The 18,620-nt window shown below is 38.3% G+C and overlaps 1 protein-coding gene across 1 annotated transcript in view; it reads left to right on the top strand.

The window, feature by feature from the left end:
* Positions 1-18,620, top strand: part of DIP2C (disco interacting protein 2 homolog C) — a 371,277-nt gene that overhangs the window by 226,754 nt on the left and 125,903 nt on the right. Inside the window, exons 2-3 of the mRNA XM_015811492.1 lie at positions 2,535-2,606; positions 14,318-14,428. Of these exons, the coding sequence (XP_015666978.1) occupies positions 2,535-2,606; positions 14,318-14,428 (183 nt within the window). The remainder of the gene's footprint in view (positions 1-2,534; positions 2,607-14,317; positions 14,429-18,620) is intronic.

The following is an 18,620-nucleotide window of genomic DNA, read 5'->3' as shown; positions in this document are numbered from 1 at the left end:
TTACATTCTTGACTACTGGCATGTATGTGTGATGGTTGCAATGTTCAGGGTCATATGAAGCTTTTGTGAGTTTCTGACAAGCAAAGTCAATGAGGAAGACAAATTCACTTAACAACCGTTTTACTAACTTACTAACAACTGCAGTGATTCATTTAACAACTACGCCAAGAAAGATCATAAAATGGGACCAAACCCACTTAACAACGGTCTTGCTTAGCAATAGAAATTTTGGGCTCAGTTATGGTTTTAAGTTGAGACTGCTGTATTCTCAACTCTGGGATAAGATTCTTCCACCAGTCCACATCTCTACCGTTAGAGATGAACTGAAATGCCCGTCTTACAAACTTTTTAAAAGTCCATCAGTTATTTTCTCCCTCTATTTTCTTTCTAAACAGCTTGAACTTCCAAATATGACTTAATTTATGTAGATTTGTTTGTCTTCAAAATGTCACAGGACTTTTAGTGCAGAATACTTATTTAGAAATTATTATTATTTTATATGTCAGAGGAACCTATGCAGATAAATTGACTGGAGGTTGAGTCATGGCAGCTCTACTTCTTTTTCTTGTTGATTCAAAAAGTTTCGCTGTTTTATCCAAGTAAAAGTCTTCAGTCTTCTATGCAGATGCGTTGAGGCTTTTCAAGTAGATGTACAAAGGATGGTGTAACTTGCTGAGTCTAGAAAGAAGATCCACAGAGTATGGAGTAAAAAAAATCAAAATGGTGGGGTCATAGATGAAGGTCAATGGAGATTCTCAATCATCTAGGTCATGGTTGTCCCAAAGGTGCTTTTTCAAGAGGCAACTGGAGTTTCTTGTTATTTTTTAAAGACGTTTCACTTCTTATCCAAGAAGCTTCTTCAGCTCTGACTGGATAGCAGGGAATGGAAGGATTTATATTCCTTGCAGACAGCTGGTCATTTGCATTCTTTTTGAAGTTCACCTTCATCTAAATTTACTAACTACTATAGCCATTTGCAAATTGAAAAACTGTTAGTAGCCATAATGGTGGTCCTTCTCTGTGCTATCCCATGTCTACATAACAGTATCCTGTCTTCTTCCTTCCCCTTGGAATTAGAAGAGCTCCAAGGGTTTTAGGGAGATCAAGTTTTTTTTCTCCTAAGAAGCTTTTAGGGACTGATGTAAATGTTCTCCCTGTCTTTTCTGATTGTTTATGCCTAGAGTTTTCTTGATGCACTTGGATTAATGGTTATTAACTCCTGAATTAAGATACAGGTAGTCCTCGGCCTACAACTGTAATTCTGGATAAAATTGTTGTTGCAGTCGTTAAGTAGATGCCATAGGACCAGAACCAATTTTATGACATTTTATGTGCTGGCCATTAAGTGAATGCAGTGGTCATTAAGAGGCTACATTTTACTCACTGGTTGTTTTTGCTGGAAACCAGAAGTAAACACCAGAAATTAGCATTGAAAATCATAATCACATAAGTAGCTTTTGGGAAATCTGTCATAACTTCAAACAGTCACTAAAGGATCAGTCATAAATCAAGGATTAACTGTATGGACTGTATTCACTCTTGTTATGGATGTGCTGAATACTCTGCTTAGAGCAGTTGAAGCAACTGATAAATCCAAATAATCAAGAAATGAAAGTAATAAAATAGTATTTTAAAGTTTTGAAGTAGCTTGCCACTAAATGGAAATTACTGGAATACACAGTTGAGGAAAGCCACTTATATTTATTCAGAATGAATGACCTATCCTATTGCCCCACCATTTTATAAATAAATTTGTCATCCTCTTGAGGCTCTGGGACTGGAGCTTCCTAGATTTTCAGACAGCTCAAGATCGGCATTTGGAGAATAGAATAAAACCATGCAAAGCTTTGCAATTCACTAGCAAAACCAGTCAATTAATGCTCCTGTCTTCATTTTTGCTTTTGGTGCATCTCAGGACATACTATTTGGTCTGTCAAAAAAAATCTTCTCAACTGTATGGCTGAAGGGATAGAAATAGTATCTTTTTATAGCCTGGACTTGAGAAGTTTGATGCAACTGATGCTTTGCATTTTTGACTTCAAGTAGCTCTTAAAAGCTTAGCCAAATGTTTATACAATACTATTATTTCAATGGTGTACCAACAGTTCCAAATCTTTTGTGCATCCTTCATGCTTGATTAAAGAATCCCATTAATAGGGGTGGAAAATGCTAATTGGCAATGTCCTTTGCCAGCCATTACCAGCTCAAATATCCTATATAATCCACTGTTGATTATCATAATGAAAGCTGCTGTATTTTTATAAGACAGAATATCGCAATGACAATACAGCCCTCTGAATCTTGGACTTTCACGATCGGCAGAAAACTACACTGTGAATTTAGTTGCCAAAAATGGTTCTAGCATAAATTATCTTTTCGAGGCAGAATGGAAATAATATATATTCAACCATTTATTCATTATGATCATCGAAACAAACAATGGCGCAGTGGGAAAGCAGTTACTACCTTGACTTGAGTGAATGAGTTTTTTCTTCATTAAAACTGGTCTTGATTTTCTTTGCTTTCTTTGGCAGGTGACATTACACAGAAGGGTTATGAAAAGAAGAGATCAAAATTAATTGGGGCCTACTTGCCACAACCTCCAGGTATGTAGAAGTTTAGAAGTAGTGCATGGAATTGTCATGTGTATTAATCATTACAACAATCTGTTAATGTGCATTATAAAGAGTTTATTATCTGGAGGCACAAAAGAATCTGTCACTATTGTGTAATGTGTGTCAGTTCCTCCCACTAGCTAGTCCTTGTGGACAAATGTTCGTCTCCTTGTTTAAATATATGGCACAGGTATGCACCTCTTCTCATTCCCATCCCAGATTCATAGCACTAGCACTTAGGCTTATATACTGCTTCATAATTCTTTACAGCACTCTCTGAACCATTTACAAATGTCCGCATATTGCCCCCAATAATCTGGGTGCTCAGTTTACTAGTCTCAGAAGGATGGAAGGCTGAGTCAACTGTCAGGCTCTAACTCCTAGCAGTAGGCAGAGTTAGTGTGCTATACTGCATTCTAACCACGCTACCATCACGCAGCAATAGGAATCACATGGTAAATGGAGCGAGATGATTGTTGAAAAGTATAACTATTTTCAACTAAAATTATGGAATTAAATAATATCTGACCATATTTTAATTATTTCAAATTTAAAATCAACAAGATTTTATTTATTTATATTTCATATTTCTAAACTGCCCATCTTCCTCAAAGATACTTTCCTAAAGAAATGGATATTTCCAGAAGTAGACATGGTGAGCAGACTATGTTTATAGAATGTGTCCAAAATGTAAAATTTGGAACGGAAGAACTGGAAGAAATGCTACCTCATTCATGACAAGCAACCTTCAGAATTACTGGCCTGAAAAACATCTGTCCACAATATCTCTGTCTTAAGTGGACCCTACTCCAGTTAATTGACCCCACTTAATCCATCATTACCTACTAAGGAATATCTGCAGATTTTGGAGAAAATGAGAAAGGAGAGATAGATTGACAAATCCATTCTGTAGACACTGCAGTCCAAATATTGAACAGAACAAGAGAAAGCCTAGAACTCCTCAGTGGATGACATTTAAGCATCCTGGAACCAAAGAGAAATTTCCCATTGCCTTTCTCTGGTGGTGATCTTACAGATAGGAATGAAACTCCTGAAACCCATGTCCTTCCAGTTTCTAGAGACAGTACATCTCAGACCAACTGTGCTCTAATTATTCCTCCTTAATCTGTTGGATCTGCTTCTTCCAAAACTGCCCAGCTGCTTAGCATGGCTGAGGAATCTTGGAAGATGTATTTAAAATTCATCTGGAACGTGTCCAATTAGACAAGGCTATCTCAGATATCAGTATTTGGGACAACTGACAGCATTCACCTTGGCCCACTTCTTTGTGGTCCACATAATAGTATCAGAAATTAAGTGGTGAGAAATAGGTGATTATTTCATTCATAATGCAGTGAAATTTCTTTGTTTGGATCTATGATATGGATCAACCAGACAACTCTCAAAAATCAAATGTTGTATGTTTTTTTTTAAAATAGCCCAAGGTATTAAAAGGGATTTACATCTTTGTTGCCTGCTAGCCAGTTTCTTTCTGTGCTTGCAATTGTAGGCTGTTTAGAGTATAACAGGTATATTCAAGTCCAACTCCCTTGGGCAGGAATTTGGGCTAGAAGACTTCCAAGGTCCTCTAGCCCTATGATTTTATGATTCTGTGAGTGTCTTCCCCTTCCCTCTATGATTCCTGAGTCTAGTAGCTCCCACACACACACACACACACACATACACATAAATAAAAGCTGTTCAGAATACTATTAGTTGATCAATGATATCTGATTAGGTTTGGTCTCAACCCTTTCTTTCTCCCTTAATAAGAGAAAGAAAAAACCCAGTAATGGAGCAAAATACTTTATATAAGCCATGCATTTATAACTTAAAGAAAGTTACAATAATATAAATAAATCTCTATATGTATTATAGAAGAGGAGCAAGGCACAGCTACACATAGCTTATTTTCATATGCATAGAAGCCAAGGCTAATTGGCCTATTTCTTCCTGCTTTATCCTCTTATTCTCCCACTCATGCCAGCAGGTGAATGAGTCAGACTAGCTCAATACTGCATGACATCTGAATCCAGGATGAGGTTTTATTGCATCCAGACAAGCAGGATTATTAGCTGGCTTTAAAGGAGTTTTGTCGTTTACTTATAAATCCTGTCTTGCTTGGGCATAATATAATCTGGAATTTCACGCTTCCATAATGTCACGCTTCCATAATCAACAAGTAGCTCTATAGGGATGAGGGGAGCAAAATGTGGGTCCGAAAAGGTTGCATGGACTCATATTGTGCATTTAATTGCTGTAGGAACTCTGCCATTAGTCTTGAAAGGTTTCACTCAGTTTTCCCAAACAAGGCAGTATCAGGATTTGATTCCAGGCCTTCTCTAAATATTTAAGAAGGGTTTTGAAATGTACGCATTCCCCAGAACCTGTGACACCATAGCATCTAAACCAAGGGTTAGAAAAGGAGGGTCTGGAATCAAAACTCTCCTTCTGAGGGATGCTGTATCCTTTTTCTCTCAGATGACTAAGGCATTTTGTGGGACTTGGCCAATAGTTTTAAGTAGATGATGCTCATCTAATTCTCAGAATTTCCTGTCTGCAAAACTAGTTTTGGATTTAAAATTTTAGATTTACATTGATGTTTCCAGTCCTCAAGGCCAATTAACTTTTAGATTATGACTCCCTAAAAAGAATATGTGTGTGTGTGTGTGTGTGTGTGTGTGTTTGTGTGTGTGTAAACTAGAGAGCAGCAGATTGGGAAGGCTACACTAGAGTAACTTTAAAATATACATATAGATTAGAAAAAAATAGAACTATGCATGTTTGCTGTATAAGCATACACAGTGCAAACAGACATATTATCTACACATACATAAATATAATAATATGAATTGTCCATTGAATTATCTTTATATTTTTTGGGCTCAGTGTATATTATAGATAGTCCTGTCTTAACAACCACAGGTGGGACTGGAAACTCCATTGCTAAGCAATGTGGTCATTAAGCAAAACATTGCATGATTTTACTAAACTTACGATGTCGTTTGTGATCAAGTGATCTCCACTTGCAATTTTACTGCCAGGATCTTCCCCACTGTAACTCCGCATATACAAGTAGTCCTCACTTATCAAGCAGCTGTTCAAAGTTATGACTGCAATGAAAAGCTAACTTTATGACAAGCCCTTGCATTTATGACTGTGGCAGCGTCACCACAGTTATGAGATCAAAATTTGGGCATTTTACAACTACTGGGCATTTATGATTGTCCCAGAATCTCATGGTTGCATTATTGCCACTTGCAATTGCTGAATTCCATCCAGTAGAATTGATGGAGAAACTTCATGAAGCATTTACAGTCTGATCTCCATATCATGTAGTGACAAATAATAAGCTCTAAAACAACTTTCACTTTCATTTACATAGTCTCCAGGCTGCAATCTGGAAGATCACAAATGGGATTTCACAAATTTAGTATTCTTCCAAACCAAGTATAAATAATATGACATTTTTCGCCATTATTCACACAGAAAATTAACTTAGAAAAGGCCACTCCATATATAAAACCATTTAATTATTTGAGCCCTAGTTTTCTCATTTTAGAATTTAAGCCATGAACAGAATATACAAAGGTCAAAATCTGTCGTTCAGAGGAGTCCAACAATCTATTGGCAACTAATTTTTTAGCTAAAACAGTCCAAATTTTTGTTACATTATTTTAAGAAAAATAATTTTGTTTGCCAAGAAATTCAAAATCCTACTCTAAGAAAATGCCATATAATTTACCTGTCCCATTATGCAAATAAAGCAAGTATTTTTGCATAATTTGTTTTGCTTTTTTTGAGAGGCAGTTCATACAAACGCTTTTTCCAATCTGAAATAGAAGGATAAAAAAACTTGATTTCTCAGATATCAGAAATCCAGCAGATAAACTCTCCAACATTTGTAGTTTTCTAGCATTCTTACTCTTTAAAAAGATGTGATTGCTAGAATACTAAGCTCAGTATCTGCTAACACATTCAGTAGAGTTTCTAAGATCCCCTACCAGATTTATGGAATTTGTCCTGCATTAGTTATTTCTGCTAAAACAAAGTTGGTTGAGAAAAATATGTTAGGAGATGCCCCTATGCGGTTCTCTCATTTTGTTATGCCAACAGAATGAGCAGCTGCTAAAGTTGCACACTACTGCTTCCTAGAGCCAGGAGATTATGTATTTGTCATAGTCTTTGTTCCTATATTTCTGTCTTCAGCACTTTCCAGACAAAATTGGTGTTTTCTTCTGATGAAACTTGCTTGCTTCTAGATTCTTCCAAAGGAAGTTGCCCTGCCCATTTTGGGGAAGATGTTGTTTTAAAGTGCCATTAGTTGCACTTCAATCACTATTTGCTATGATCTATTGGAAAATACAGTGTCAATTGTTGGGAAAGTTTGGTGTTTTACATCTTTAAACCAAAACAATTTAATTCTGCATGTAATACTTTGGATAAGGTGCCTTTACGCTTTGAGTAAACAGACCCAAAATACTGGGTAATATTGGCTGTAAACCAAAAGGCAACTCTTGACTATTTCAACATCCAGTCTTCTGGCTGCTGCTTTGTTGACATTACAAACACCAATGTTGGCTTAGTGGGAAATTGATTATGTGGCTCTGTTTTACAATGTTTGTATATGTGTTTGTATGTTTGGGGGTGGGGTGGATGTATGTATATGTGCAGGTACCCCTGCTTTGGGACTTGTGTTTGTACATACTTCGACTGCATGGGGGCTGAAACTCCATTCGTGGCTGTAACAAATGTAAAAAAACTAAACATGATTTAATTAGTTTTTTTCAAATTGTTACAGCGGCGAATGGAGCTGCTGCGGTACGGTGTAGACTACAGCACAGTGAAGGGCCAGCAAGAAGGATGCACCGCACTAGCAACATTGGGGTCTGTGACATCCGGGAAGCAGCAGCTAGAGAGCGCTCAGCACCGCACAGCACAGCAGCAAACCGTCCCCTCTTTTACTTTCGTTTTGGTGAGCACAACAACTGTACTTATGTTTATATATCTCTATATGTTTGACAAGCATTTTGACAGAAGGTTGGATTTCATGGACATGGTGTGTGAGGAAGTTATAGCACAGAAAAGTGACATTTGCAATCCCAGAATTGCACACCATTTGTGTATTGTTTCACAATATGCATTTAATACCGAAATATGTTCTCCGGGTACGTTTGTGGGACTGCTAAATATTCCTGATCAAAGTTAAAAGCTTTTGAGAATTGGATTTTGTTTGACATTCCAAAGCCATCTCTGAAAGACAAGTGTTGACTTAGTCAAGGTCATTACTGCCAACTCATTTACTACTTTGGGAAAAGAGGCCTGAAAAATGTGTCTGTAACATAAATTATTGATCCACACATTGTGTTTTAGATTATTGTGTGAACCAAAAAATAACAGTTTACTATAAAACTATGGTTTAGGAAATTAGTGATATCTATGAAGATCATTATTGCTTCTCTGCTCAGCCTTCTGAAAACAAGTACCGTATTCCAATATAGATCTCTCTGCTGTTTTCCACAATTCTTTATGGTCTTGCTTGGTAGCTCTATGACCTCTAATGAAGCATTCTTCTATTACATAGTCCTTTCTCTAGTTATATTTGAGATGGCATTAAAACATCTATTTGAAGGTATCCTTTCCATGGATTTGATGCTGATCAATGATGGAAACATAAACTAATTCATTCTTACCCTGTCTTGATCCAGCATCATGAAAAATTTGGATGCTGTGGCAGATGTAGCCACAGAAAGATGATTTTCTGAGCCATGTTCCCTGTGGGGGGAACCTCTAAGTATGTTTACAGCCTAAATTATAATTGGTGATAGGGCTAATTCAGAATCTGTGTGTAGATCTCTAAGTATTGAGGGTTTCATTACCAGGCTAGTTCAGAAACCAACCCACAAGCTCGGAGAACAAACCTTCACCGTCATCCTACACCCAAGTTACAGATATTTGCCATTATTGCATCTCTGAGTGAGTTGCAGATTTTTTAAAATTTCTAGCTGTCCAATAAAAGCAATAACTATTAGGTTTAGCCCAAGAACGACATAGAACAATCCAGCCAGAGTTCAGTTCTTTATTTGCCTACAGAATCTTGCCAGACTAAACTCTTACTAATTTCACCCTAATGGATATACCCTAGGCAATTCTAAGGAGCAGCTATCCTACTGTAACTCTCTTCCGCTATCTCCTGCCCATCTGTTGGGTCTGCTGTCTCTTGTTTCCTCTCACTCCTTCTTCACTGTAGTCCATCACACTAGGTCCCCCCTCCATAGGCATTATCTCTTCCAGTAACTGAAATTCCCCCCTAAATTAGCAAAATATATGCATGAATTTGGGAGGAAAATGGGAATCAATCTATATGTGAAAGGACTTTCATGGTTGCTGTGGATACGGAGCACACAATTCTATCTTGTTCCTTAATTTTTAGAATATTGACACCTGCCTATAGTTGTTGGACCTGATCCATCAAACAATTAAGAGCAAACAACAAAACAAAAACACTCTAAAACCAGAATAGATTTTGTTAAAATGAGGCTGTTATATGCCAAACTAGACTATTTCATACTACTTGCTACTATTTCATGGAAATGCTTCTGGAAGTTAGAATTCTAATGTCAGATTTGGGAAAAGTAGTTTAGAAATTCTGTCTGGGATCTTCTATATTCAAACTTATTTTACTAATTGGCAATCTTCCCATTTAAAGGCAGAAACAACTTTCAATTCCATTCTCATCCACCACAATAAGTTCATTGGGATGGAAGTATGAATGATTTATAGTAAAAAAATAGTATGTTAGTTATATTTGAATACTACATGCAGAACATACACATCCATACATTTAAAATGAACTTAACTAGGAAAAGAATGTTATTGTTCCATATTGCAGAGTTAAGTAAAGATTCTAACAGGAAGCTGTTAATAGAAAAAGGAGAGGCAAAGGACATCAACAATCTGGAATAAATTCAGAAGTGGCTATCAAGAAGAGGGCAGGATCTGGAAACCACCATTTAAAAGATCTGGGATGTTTAAGCTGTGAAGAACTGAGGGAAGACATGATAGTAGGCAGTTTTTAGATACTTATGGATTATTAAATGGATAAGGGAGTAGACTTACTCTCTATTGTTCAGAGAGCAGAACAAAAACTAGTGGTTGAAAATACAAGGAACTAGATTTATGTTAGGTGTTAGAAGGAATAAACAGAACCTCAAAAACATACTAGAGTTTCTCCAACTCTCGTAGAGCAGAGTCATAGAGCAACAGTATTGAGTTTTTCCTTACTCCCTCCTGCCTTTGTGGGCTAAGCTGATGTTTTTATAATAGCTGTTGCATAATGTCTTCAAGGCTATCTCCACTCTCTTCTACAATAATATATTCTCCGTCTCTATAGGACTTTGGTCAGAGGCTGGAAATGTTCAAGAGATGTTGCATTGAGTAAAGCACTGAGTAGGTGGTTGGAATAGAGAGTAGATGACCTCTGATGTCTCTTCCAATTGATTGTATAAGAATTAAGATGCTGGGAGAGATGGGTGTAAATATATATTATGTAAATATATATTATGTAGCTACCGTTCTCCATTCTTGAATCTAAGCAAATTGGTTCCAAATTCCATAAGAATCAAAATGATGTATCTTTCCTCAAACTAAAGCACTCTTATTCCATTAAGGGAGGGGCAGTATTAAAATACTGAAATAAATAAAGATTGTTGTCTGACTTTGTCTTATTGGGGGCAGGTTTTTGAGTCTTGATTCCATTTTTCCAGGGTTTGGTCCTAGGTAATAGTTGTAGTTGCTGATTGTTCATTTCCTTCATCTCAAAAGCACAGATAGTGGCAAGGGAACAAATTTTCCTCAGAATTCATTGGGGAGGAAACGTTGATTGCTTATTGATTACTTCTTACTTATATGTAAGATGAAGAGCTCAAAACTAGAGGCTAAGACATAGCAATTTAGATTAGAAGATTCTTGGTTCAGTCTGCCTTGACTGCCACTAAGTCAGCCTTCCTCATGTGAAGCTTTTCAGATATGTTGATACCCCAGAAATCAGTTGACTCCAAAATATCTGATTGCATTAATAAACATATTATCCCTTCAGGTATCCTTTCCAAATGTATTCTAGTTCTTAGTCTCCTAAGCTTAATTTTATCACACATCTCTCTTGTTTCTTCATCCACTACTCAATATTTGTCCTATTTAAAATAAAATATAATTCTAGCTTATACATATACAATCCATCAATTAGTGACTTAAATAAACATATTATCCCTTCAGGTATCCCTTCCAAATGTATTCTAGTTCTTAGTCTCCTAAACTTATTAGTCCTCGACTTACGATCGGTTTAGTCCTCGACTTACGACCGGTTGGGGTCGTGGCATTAAAAAGGTTGAGAACCACTGCATTAGGAGGTCTAAAGAAATTGTAAGGATATAAGAGTTCTTGTCCTGGAATTGTTAGCTCCCTCTAAAGGATTCAGCAATAAATTGCAGATATTCTCATTTTATATGGCTCTTAAGTTTGGATAAGGCTCACAGACACAGATCAATTAGAAAAGAATCTTTATTGCAAGCAAGAATGAACCCAGCTGAATCAGTTGGTTGCTTATTCCCAGTGACAGTTTTCTTATACCCACTCTCATTTAAACTTCCATTTTCTTCTGGCCTTTCTCACAAATCAACAAGTTTCTCCTGACAGTGATGGCTTTTTAATCAAGTAGTTCTTAAATATTTGCATAGTCCCAACTTTGGCTTTAAATATTCTGGTCCTCACATTATCAGTATTCTGTGTCATATAATGGCCAACTAAATGCATCTATGAAGCCAACTTATATGGACAGACAGGCAAAATATTTTGTCTACTGTCATTTTTTAGTAGCAGTCAGAGATTTAAAAGATAACCTTCAGTTATCAAGATTTAGAGCCAATGATTTCCCAATTTCATTAAATCTATCAAATCCAAGTTACTGATCATTACCATGTATAATGGAAGTTTTTCTCTTTTTTAGTTCACTTTCATCTTCTTTGTAGATTAAAAAAGGCTTCAGAAGAGAATTCTTTTCAAGTAATTGAACATTGGATGCATTACACTACCAATTAATTTATTGATTTTATATATTTATTTTCATCATGCATTTTCCAAACAAAGGACAAGTTAATTCTGCTTCCAATTATATTCTGTTACCTTCTCAATGAGAAATGTGATAATTAACATTTTTCTAGATGGGGTGTGCATCGTGGAGTTATTCCTAGAAATCATATCAAAAGAGATTTCAAGGGATATCAGTACATGGTTTTACAAGATTTAATCCTCCATGCAAGGCAATAGCAATGAATCTATAACATCTACAGATTGTCTTGTGCATTATTACTTGCACAAATTTTATTCTGGAAAAAGCAATTTCATCTGACTACGTTCCAGCATTATATGTGCCAGACAGGTGGATGATGTTTCTATGAAGGGTACCTTCCTCTTGATAACAACACTTCGCTGAATTTTTAGAGTTTAATTTTTGAGGGTTTTGTGTCTTATGCAAAAGGATCTGGATACCAGAGGCTTAATATTTTGTGTTCTATATTTAAAAAAAAAAGGTTGTTTTTAAAAATTGCAGCTGACTAGTCTTGCTGAATACCTAATAAAAGCTTGTGCTGGGCTTCTATTGTTTGAAGAAAACTTAGGAACCAGCCATAAAATCATATTTATATCCCTCGTACATGGGAGAGAGGGGAAGAAGGTCCTATTTTGACCTTTAATGGAGGTAGAAAATTGAATTAGACATTTTCTATTTAAGGCTTCTTACCAGAGAAATATGCTCATGTCATTGGAAAAAATGAATGAACTAGCACTTGCCCATTGCACGAACAGGACACAAGAAGAAGACCCAGTTCCAAGGAGAATAAAAATTGAGACTCGCGAATTAATTAGATAATCTCTATAGCTGCAGATTTATAAGGTTCTAAGAATATCATAACATATAAAAAAGCTGACTAATAATTCTTTTTGGTAGTATTGACACCAGCCTCCAAGATTTCACAGTTGGAAATAGAAACTGAAATTGTACAAAGAGAAGAAACACAGTGGCTAGGATGCAAAAGCTCCTCCAGCTCAAGGTTATCAGCCCACATCAATTGATACTTTGCCATCTTTGCCTTATCTGAGAATTATAGTGTTCTAGTATTATACAACATACTCTCCCATTGGCTTGTAAAACTGGACAAAGTATTGCAAGACAAATAAAAATATTGTGCTTAAGTCCTGCAATATACAATAGGTAGGAAAGGGAACTCTAATGATCATATTTAATTTTTCATTGGTGTCTAAGTTGGAGGGTAGATAAACTATCTAACTTTCAAATAAGCAGAGTTGCCTTTTTTGTCCCCTGTGGTTCTTATCACCATAGTATCTAATTTGTAGACCTAAAATAGAGCTGTCGCCTGCTCCAAGCACAACCACATGATGCTCTTTGGAAAGAGCTGCCGAACTGATTATTTCAATTAGCTCGTGTTTATTTTTAACCATTTGCCAGGACAGTACGGAGTACATAATCCATCACGGAGTTGTTTCTTGTTCTAACTCCTAACTTGCTTGTTTTTTGTGTAACATGCTGCATAGCCTAAATGCTCTTTGTTTGGAGATAGTACCAAATGGGATATTAAAAACTCTACCTCGGTATTCTTTGTCCTTCAGTCAAACAGACTTGGATCCATCTTCAAAAGATAGTAACATCTGGAGATAGCAGATGGGGTTCACTGAGCTCAAGAGCTGGGAAAACCTTGTTTTGGAAAGGCTCAGTGGGTATATTTTGATTTGATGCATAAAATCAACAGAAGTGCCTGGTGACTCTCTAGAGCTGCAGAGCAGATGTAGTTCACAAGAACTCTGCACCTGGGCTCATCCTCACTTGGTTCCCTTTTGCTGTCGCAGAAGTGGAAGGGAAGATCGTTTATTTCTCATTGTGACAGACAGAAAGGTTCTCCACTACTTCAGTGGAGGAAGAATTGCCTTTCTCTGCTTAGGTGGAGCATAGGAGCAATTGTTCTTATCCTTCTGTTTAAAGAAAGAGTTCCTTCCATTTATTCTGAAGATAGCAAGGGTGAGGGAGTCTCCTTTTCTATCTAGAGCTCAACCTTAACCCAGGAAAGGCACAATTCAAACTTTGGTTGATGTTTCACTTCTGGAAGCATCTGAATTGGTTTGCTTTTTCTTGTACTATGGTTATTTATATAAAACTGTTAGTGCACTTTCACTTTGCAACATTAAAAATGATTAGCAAACATTGGTTTACTTGGCTCATAAAATATATAATTATATATCAATGGAAGGTAGGCAGAATTACTACAATTGATGCTGCTGTTTTATCATTCTGACTCTACCAGACATTTTTTTATTCATTTCTGATTTGTACAATCCTAACATGACAATATCCACAAAAGTACATAGTCCAGAGTTGTTATTCTATAGCATTTTGCATATTTGTGCTACAATTAATGACAATAATGTACATGTTTTGTTCACACTTTTGATTTTGAACAGTAAGTCATGAAATCCTATGTTATAATAATTTCTTTGCTTTGTATTAACTCTAGCATAGAGTTCTTGAGCAGGTCAAACTTTTATTTGCATTCACTGTGTGCCATGGTTACCATAATTTTAAAAAATAATGCAACAGAATCTGATATTTTTTCCTCTTTTTCCCGCAAATGCAGGAGTGGATCAAGCACTGCCACAAGAACGCCGAACACCAGTAACTCCATCCTCTTCCTCTCGATACCATCGCCGCAGATCCTCAGGGTCACGAGATGAGCGTTATCGGTCAGGTGTGTACAACAGCAACAATGTGTGTGTGTGTGTGTGTATGTGTGTATATATATATATATGTATGTGTGTGTGTGTGTGTGTGTGTGTGTGTGTGTATTAGAAGGGAACATTCAGGAAAGTAAGGCAGCTTTCAGACTATTCTCCTTTCCCTCCTCCCCTCCCCTCTAGTTATTTCTTGATGGGAAGGTTACAATGAAAGAGTACGGCTGCCCCAATATCACCCACTGAGTGTCAGGGGCCGAGAATAGGGTTGGTCCTGTGTCTCCCCAGTCTTAACACAACCACTTGCCCACTATATGATTCATTCAAATCTTCCTTGGAGATATCAGATCTATCTTGGATAGATTTATCTTATCAAATCTATTTTGTAGATATGACTCTTAATCATATTTCCTGAATAAGATATCTACTTTACATAATGGCAAGGGAATATGATCAAGATTGTATAAATAAAACTTCCACACTGAAAATACGAACGTGTCTTAAAAGTCCATAAAAATGAGATAATAATTAAGATCACACTGGAATTCTTTATAATAAATAAACATTGGAATTTCAAAATATAATATTTTTTTGGATCAGTGGTGTTTATACAGATGGAAGATTGGTTTTGGTGTGTGTATATGTTTCTAGTTTCATACTGAGTTAGTATTACCTTCAACTTTGAATTGTTATTATTCATAAGTTTCTTTTATTTTATAAAAACAAAGGAAGCTAAATGATAAAGAAACCTATCTTGAGAGTTCATAAAAATGATTCTCTATAGGTAGCTCAAATCATGCTCTTCACGCTGAATTATCTTCTGGCTCAAGAAAATGTCAATAGCTGCTAAAATAGTAACATGAGCTTTTGAACAGCAATATTTCAAAACTGCTGCATTATATTCAAGTTCTACTTGTTTGTTCTGAATGCTTTTCCCCCACTCCAACAGAAAAAACAATCACCTTAAAAAAACCTTAATATTTGAATGTCACAGAAGCAGAAAAATAAGAGCATTATTTTTTTAATTCAACTCTTACAATCTCTAGCATAGGAAAGCCAAATGAGAACCTGTTAACTTGTTTTGTAAAGCACAGATATAACATCACCTGGTTCTCACATCACCAGCTAATCTGGTTTGTCTGAATTTAGCCATTGTACCTGGTAAAGCATAACTTATGTTTTAGGGTTATGTGAACCTGGTTTATCTCCTTCCTTCCTTCCTCCCTCCCTCCCTCCCTCCCTCGAAATGGATGGGATGGGGATAAGATTTTCCTTCCCCACAAGCCACAAACCAGCAGTGAATGCTCTGGGCCCCAGGTCATCCAGCAAAACCAAATTTTGATACCTTTCTGGAAGGCCAAAATGGAGAGGGCAGGCCTCACCTCCAGTGGAAGAATGTTGCACAGAGTTGGATCACAGCAGAAAAACCTCCTTGATACTCTCTGCTTCAATTCCTTAGCACATGGGATGTGTAGGAAGCCTCTTCCCCTGGCATGGACCAAATTCCTCTGCACGGCCCTTTAAATGATAGCGACATTTTGCAGCTCTTATGGCCACAAGGTAGTCCTTAATTGTGGCTCTAACCTATATCCGGTAAGCTTCATTCTTAGTTTTCCTCCAGTAGCACTCTAGTTGCCTTTTGGTCCTATTCAGAACTCTCAGCTTCTGCATAAACCAAGAGGAGTTTTGGGACTGATAGGCCATGTGAGGGCACATAGACACAATCCTGTCCACAATCCTGCCTTGGCCACTTTCTGATTCCAAATGGTGGCCAAGACCTCCACAGAGCTGTGCAGTAGAACCCCCCAGGACCAGCTGGGAGATACCAGCTCCTTCTGAAACCAGAATAGATCCATTAATTGTCAAGAGCAGACCATTTAAATAAGGCCTGTCTCTCGCTCCCTATTAATACTGCTTGGGACCGGCCATGGAAAAGCAAGTTGAGCCAACACAATACTGTGCTGCCTAGCATAGCCCCCTCCCAGCTACTTAGAGGTCAAGGAGAACATGGATGGTTGCACTATCCCATCCCACTCTTGCCAGAGATCACCCATAAGCACGAGCAATGCCATTTTTCTCCGTAATCTGCCCTGAAACCCTACACAAAGAGGTCCAGATCATTCATTTCAACCAGGACCCTTTGAAGCTGCAAGACAACCTTTTTCCACCATTTTCCCTAGAAAGGTGAAGTGGACACTGGACAAATCAGATCTCCAGGATATGCCACCCAGCTCCTTTTGAAACCCGAGTAGGTCCATTAGTTGCCAAACGTGGACCATTCAAATAGAGTCTTGCTCCTTATTAAAACCAATTAGGACCAGCCTGATTAGGAGAGGAGCTGAACCAGTGCAACACTGTGCTGCCAGCCCCATCCCTGGTAGCCACTGAGAGGTCAAGAAGAAGAAGGATGGTTGCATTACCCCATCCCACTCTTGCCAGAGATCATCCATAAGGATGCACAATGCTATTTCTCTCCTATAACCTGCCCTCAAACCTACAGAAAGGGGTCCAGATCATTCATTTCAACCAGGACCCTCTAGAGTCCTAGTTTCCTTTTTCCACCATATTCCCAAAATAGTGAGGGGGGGCAAGCAGGAGGGACAGGGATCTAATAAGCAGATAGTTGCCTTAATAGCCCCCATGGATCTTGTTTACTTTCTCAGGTCTAACAGAGTCAAACTGCTCCCAGATAATCTGGCAAATCCATTCCCCAGGTCTCTCCAATGGACCTGCTGTATGTGTGGACTCAAACTGAGAATGGACGCAAGCAATTATATCCATCATGTGTTTAACAAATTCTACTACATGGCCTTTAAATGCTTGCCCCAGCCATCTTTCCCAAGGAGGAATTGGTAACCCTGAAAAGGCCCATCAGACAACATTGGAGATGCAGTTAGACTGGAGAAACACTGACTTTTGCCACTCATACCTGCCATAAGGCAGGTCTAACACATGTCCAGTCAGATTCATTCTTGGTTTTCTTCCAGAACCGTTTTGCGTTTTGGTACTTTTCAGAACCCTTGCCTCCTCCATAAACCATGGGCAGTTTTGGGACTGATAGAGCACAAAGGCGTGATCTGTCCAAGGCCTCAGCTACGTTCTGATTCCAAGTTGCGGCCATGACATCCACAGGTCTGTGCAGTAGAACCCGCAGGATATCCCCCCAACTCCTTCTGAAACCCGAGTAGGCCCATTAATCGCTAAGGATGAACAATTCAAATGAAGCCTGCCACTTGCCAGAGATCATCCACAAGTGCAAACAATGCAGTTTCTCTTCCATAACGACTTTTTCCTCCATCTTCCTTAGAAAGGTGAGGGGGACACTGGCAAACCAAACCTTCAGCTCTTTTTCAAACCCAAATGGGTCCATTGGTTGTTGAGGGTAAAGCATTGAAATAGGGCCTGCTTCTTGATCCCATCCAATACTGCTTGGGACCCAGCCTTGGAGAAGGGACCCAGCACTGTGCTGCCCAGCCCCATCCTCCATAGCCATTGAGAGGTCAAGGAGAAAAGGGATGGTTGCACTACCCATCCCACTCTCGTCAGACATCATCTGGAAAATCTTATAGCCACCAGGGCGTAGTCCCATATGGCAGGGCCACTTGCTCCCTATTAAAACTGCTTGGGACCGGCCTTGGAGAAGGGACTTGAACCAGTGCAATACTGGTTCAAATGGAGCCTGCCACTCGCTCCCTATTAAAACTGCTTGGGACCGGCCTTGGAGGAGGGACTTGAACCAGTGCAACACTGTTCTGCCCAGCCACAGCCTCCATAGGACTTGAGACCCAGCCTTGGAGAAGGGACTTGAACCAGTGCAATACTGGTTCAAATGGGGCCTGCCACTCGCTCCCTATTAAAACTGCTTGGGACCAGCCTTGCAGGAGGGACTTGAACCAGCACAACACTGTGCTGCCCAGCCCCATCCTCCATAGCCATTGAGAGGTCAAGGAGAAAAAGGATGGTTGCACTACCCATCCCACTCTTGTCAGACATCATCTGGAAAATCTTATAGCCACCAGTTCGTAGTCTCATATCGCAGGGGAAATACCATATCATGTATAATCATGATATGGTATATCATGTTGCCAGTGCTCTGACAAGAAAATCATATCCGGGGTATGGCCACTATCTTGAGTGGGTCTTAGATGATCTGGGATAGGTTGATGGCCATCAACCCTACGGCTGCTTCTGAGGCCAAGTCAGGGATAG

This window comes from Protobothrops mucrosquamatus, unplaced genomic scaffold, assembly GCF_001527695.2.
Source record: "Protobothrops mucrosquamatus isolate PMUCROS unplaced genomic scaffold, P.Mucros_1.0 scaffold42, whole genome shotgun sequence".
NCBI lineage: Eukaryota > Metazoa > Chordata > Lepidosauria > Squamata > Viperidae > Protobothrops > Protobothrops mucrosquamatus.
The sequence above is the reverse complement of the archived record's forward strand: the minus strand, read 5'-3'. Positions and strand labels throughout refer to the sequence as shown.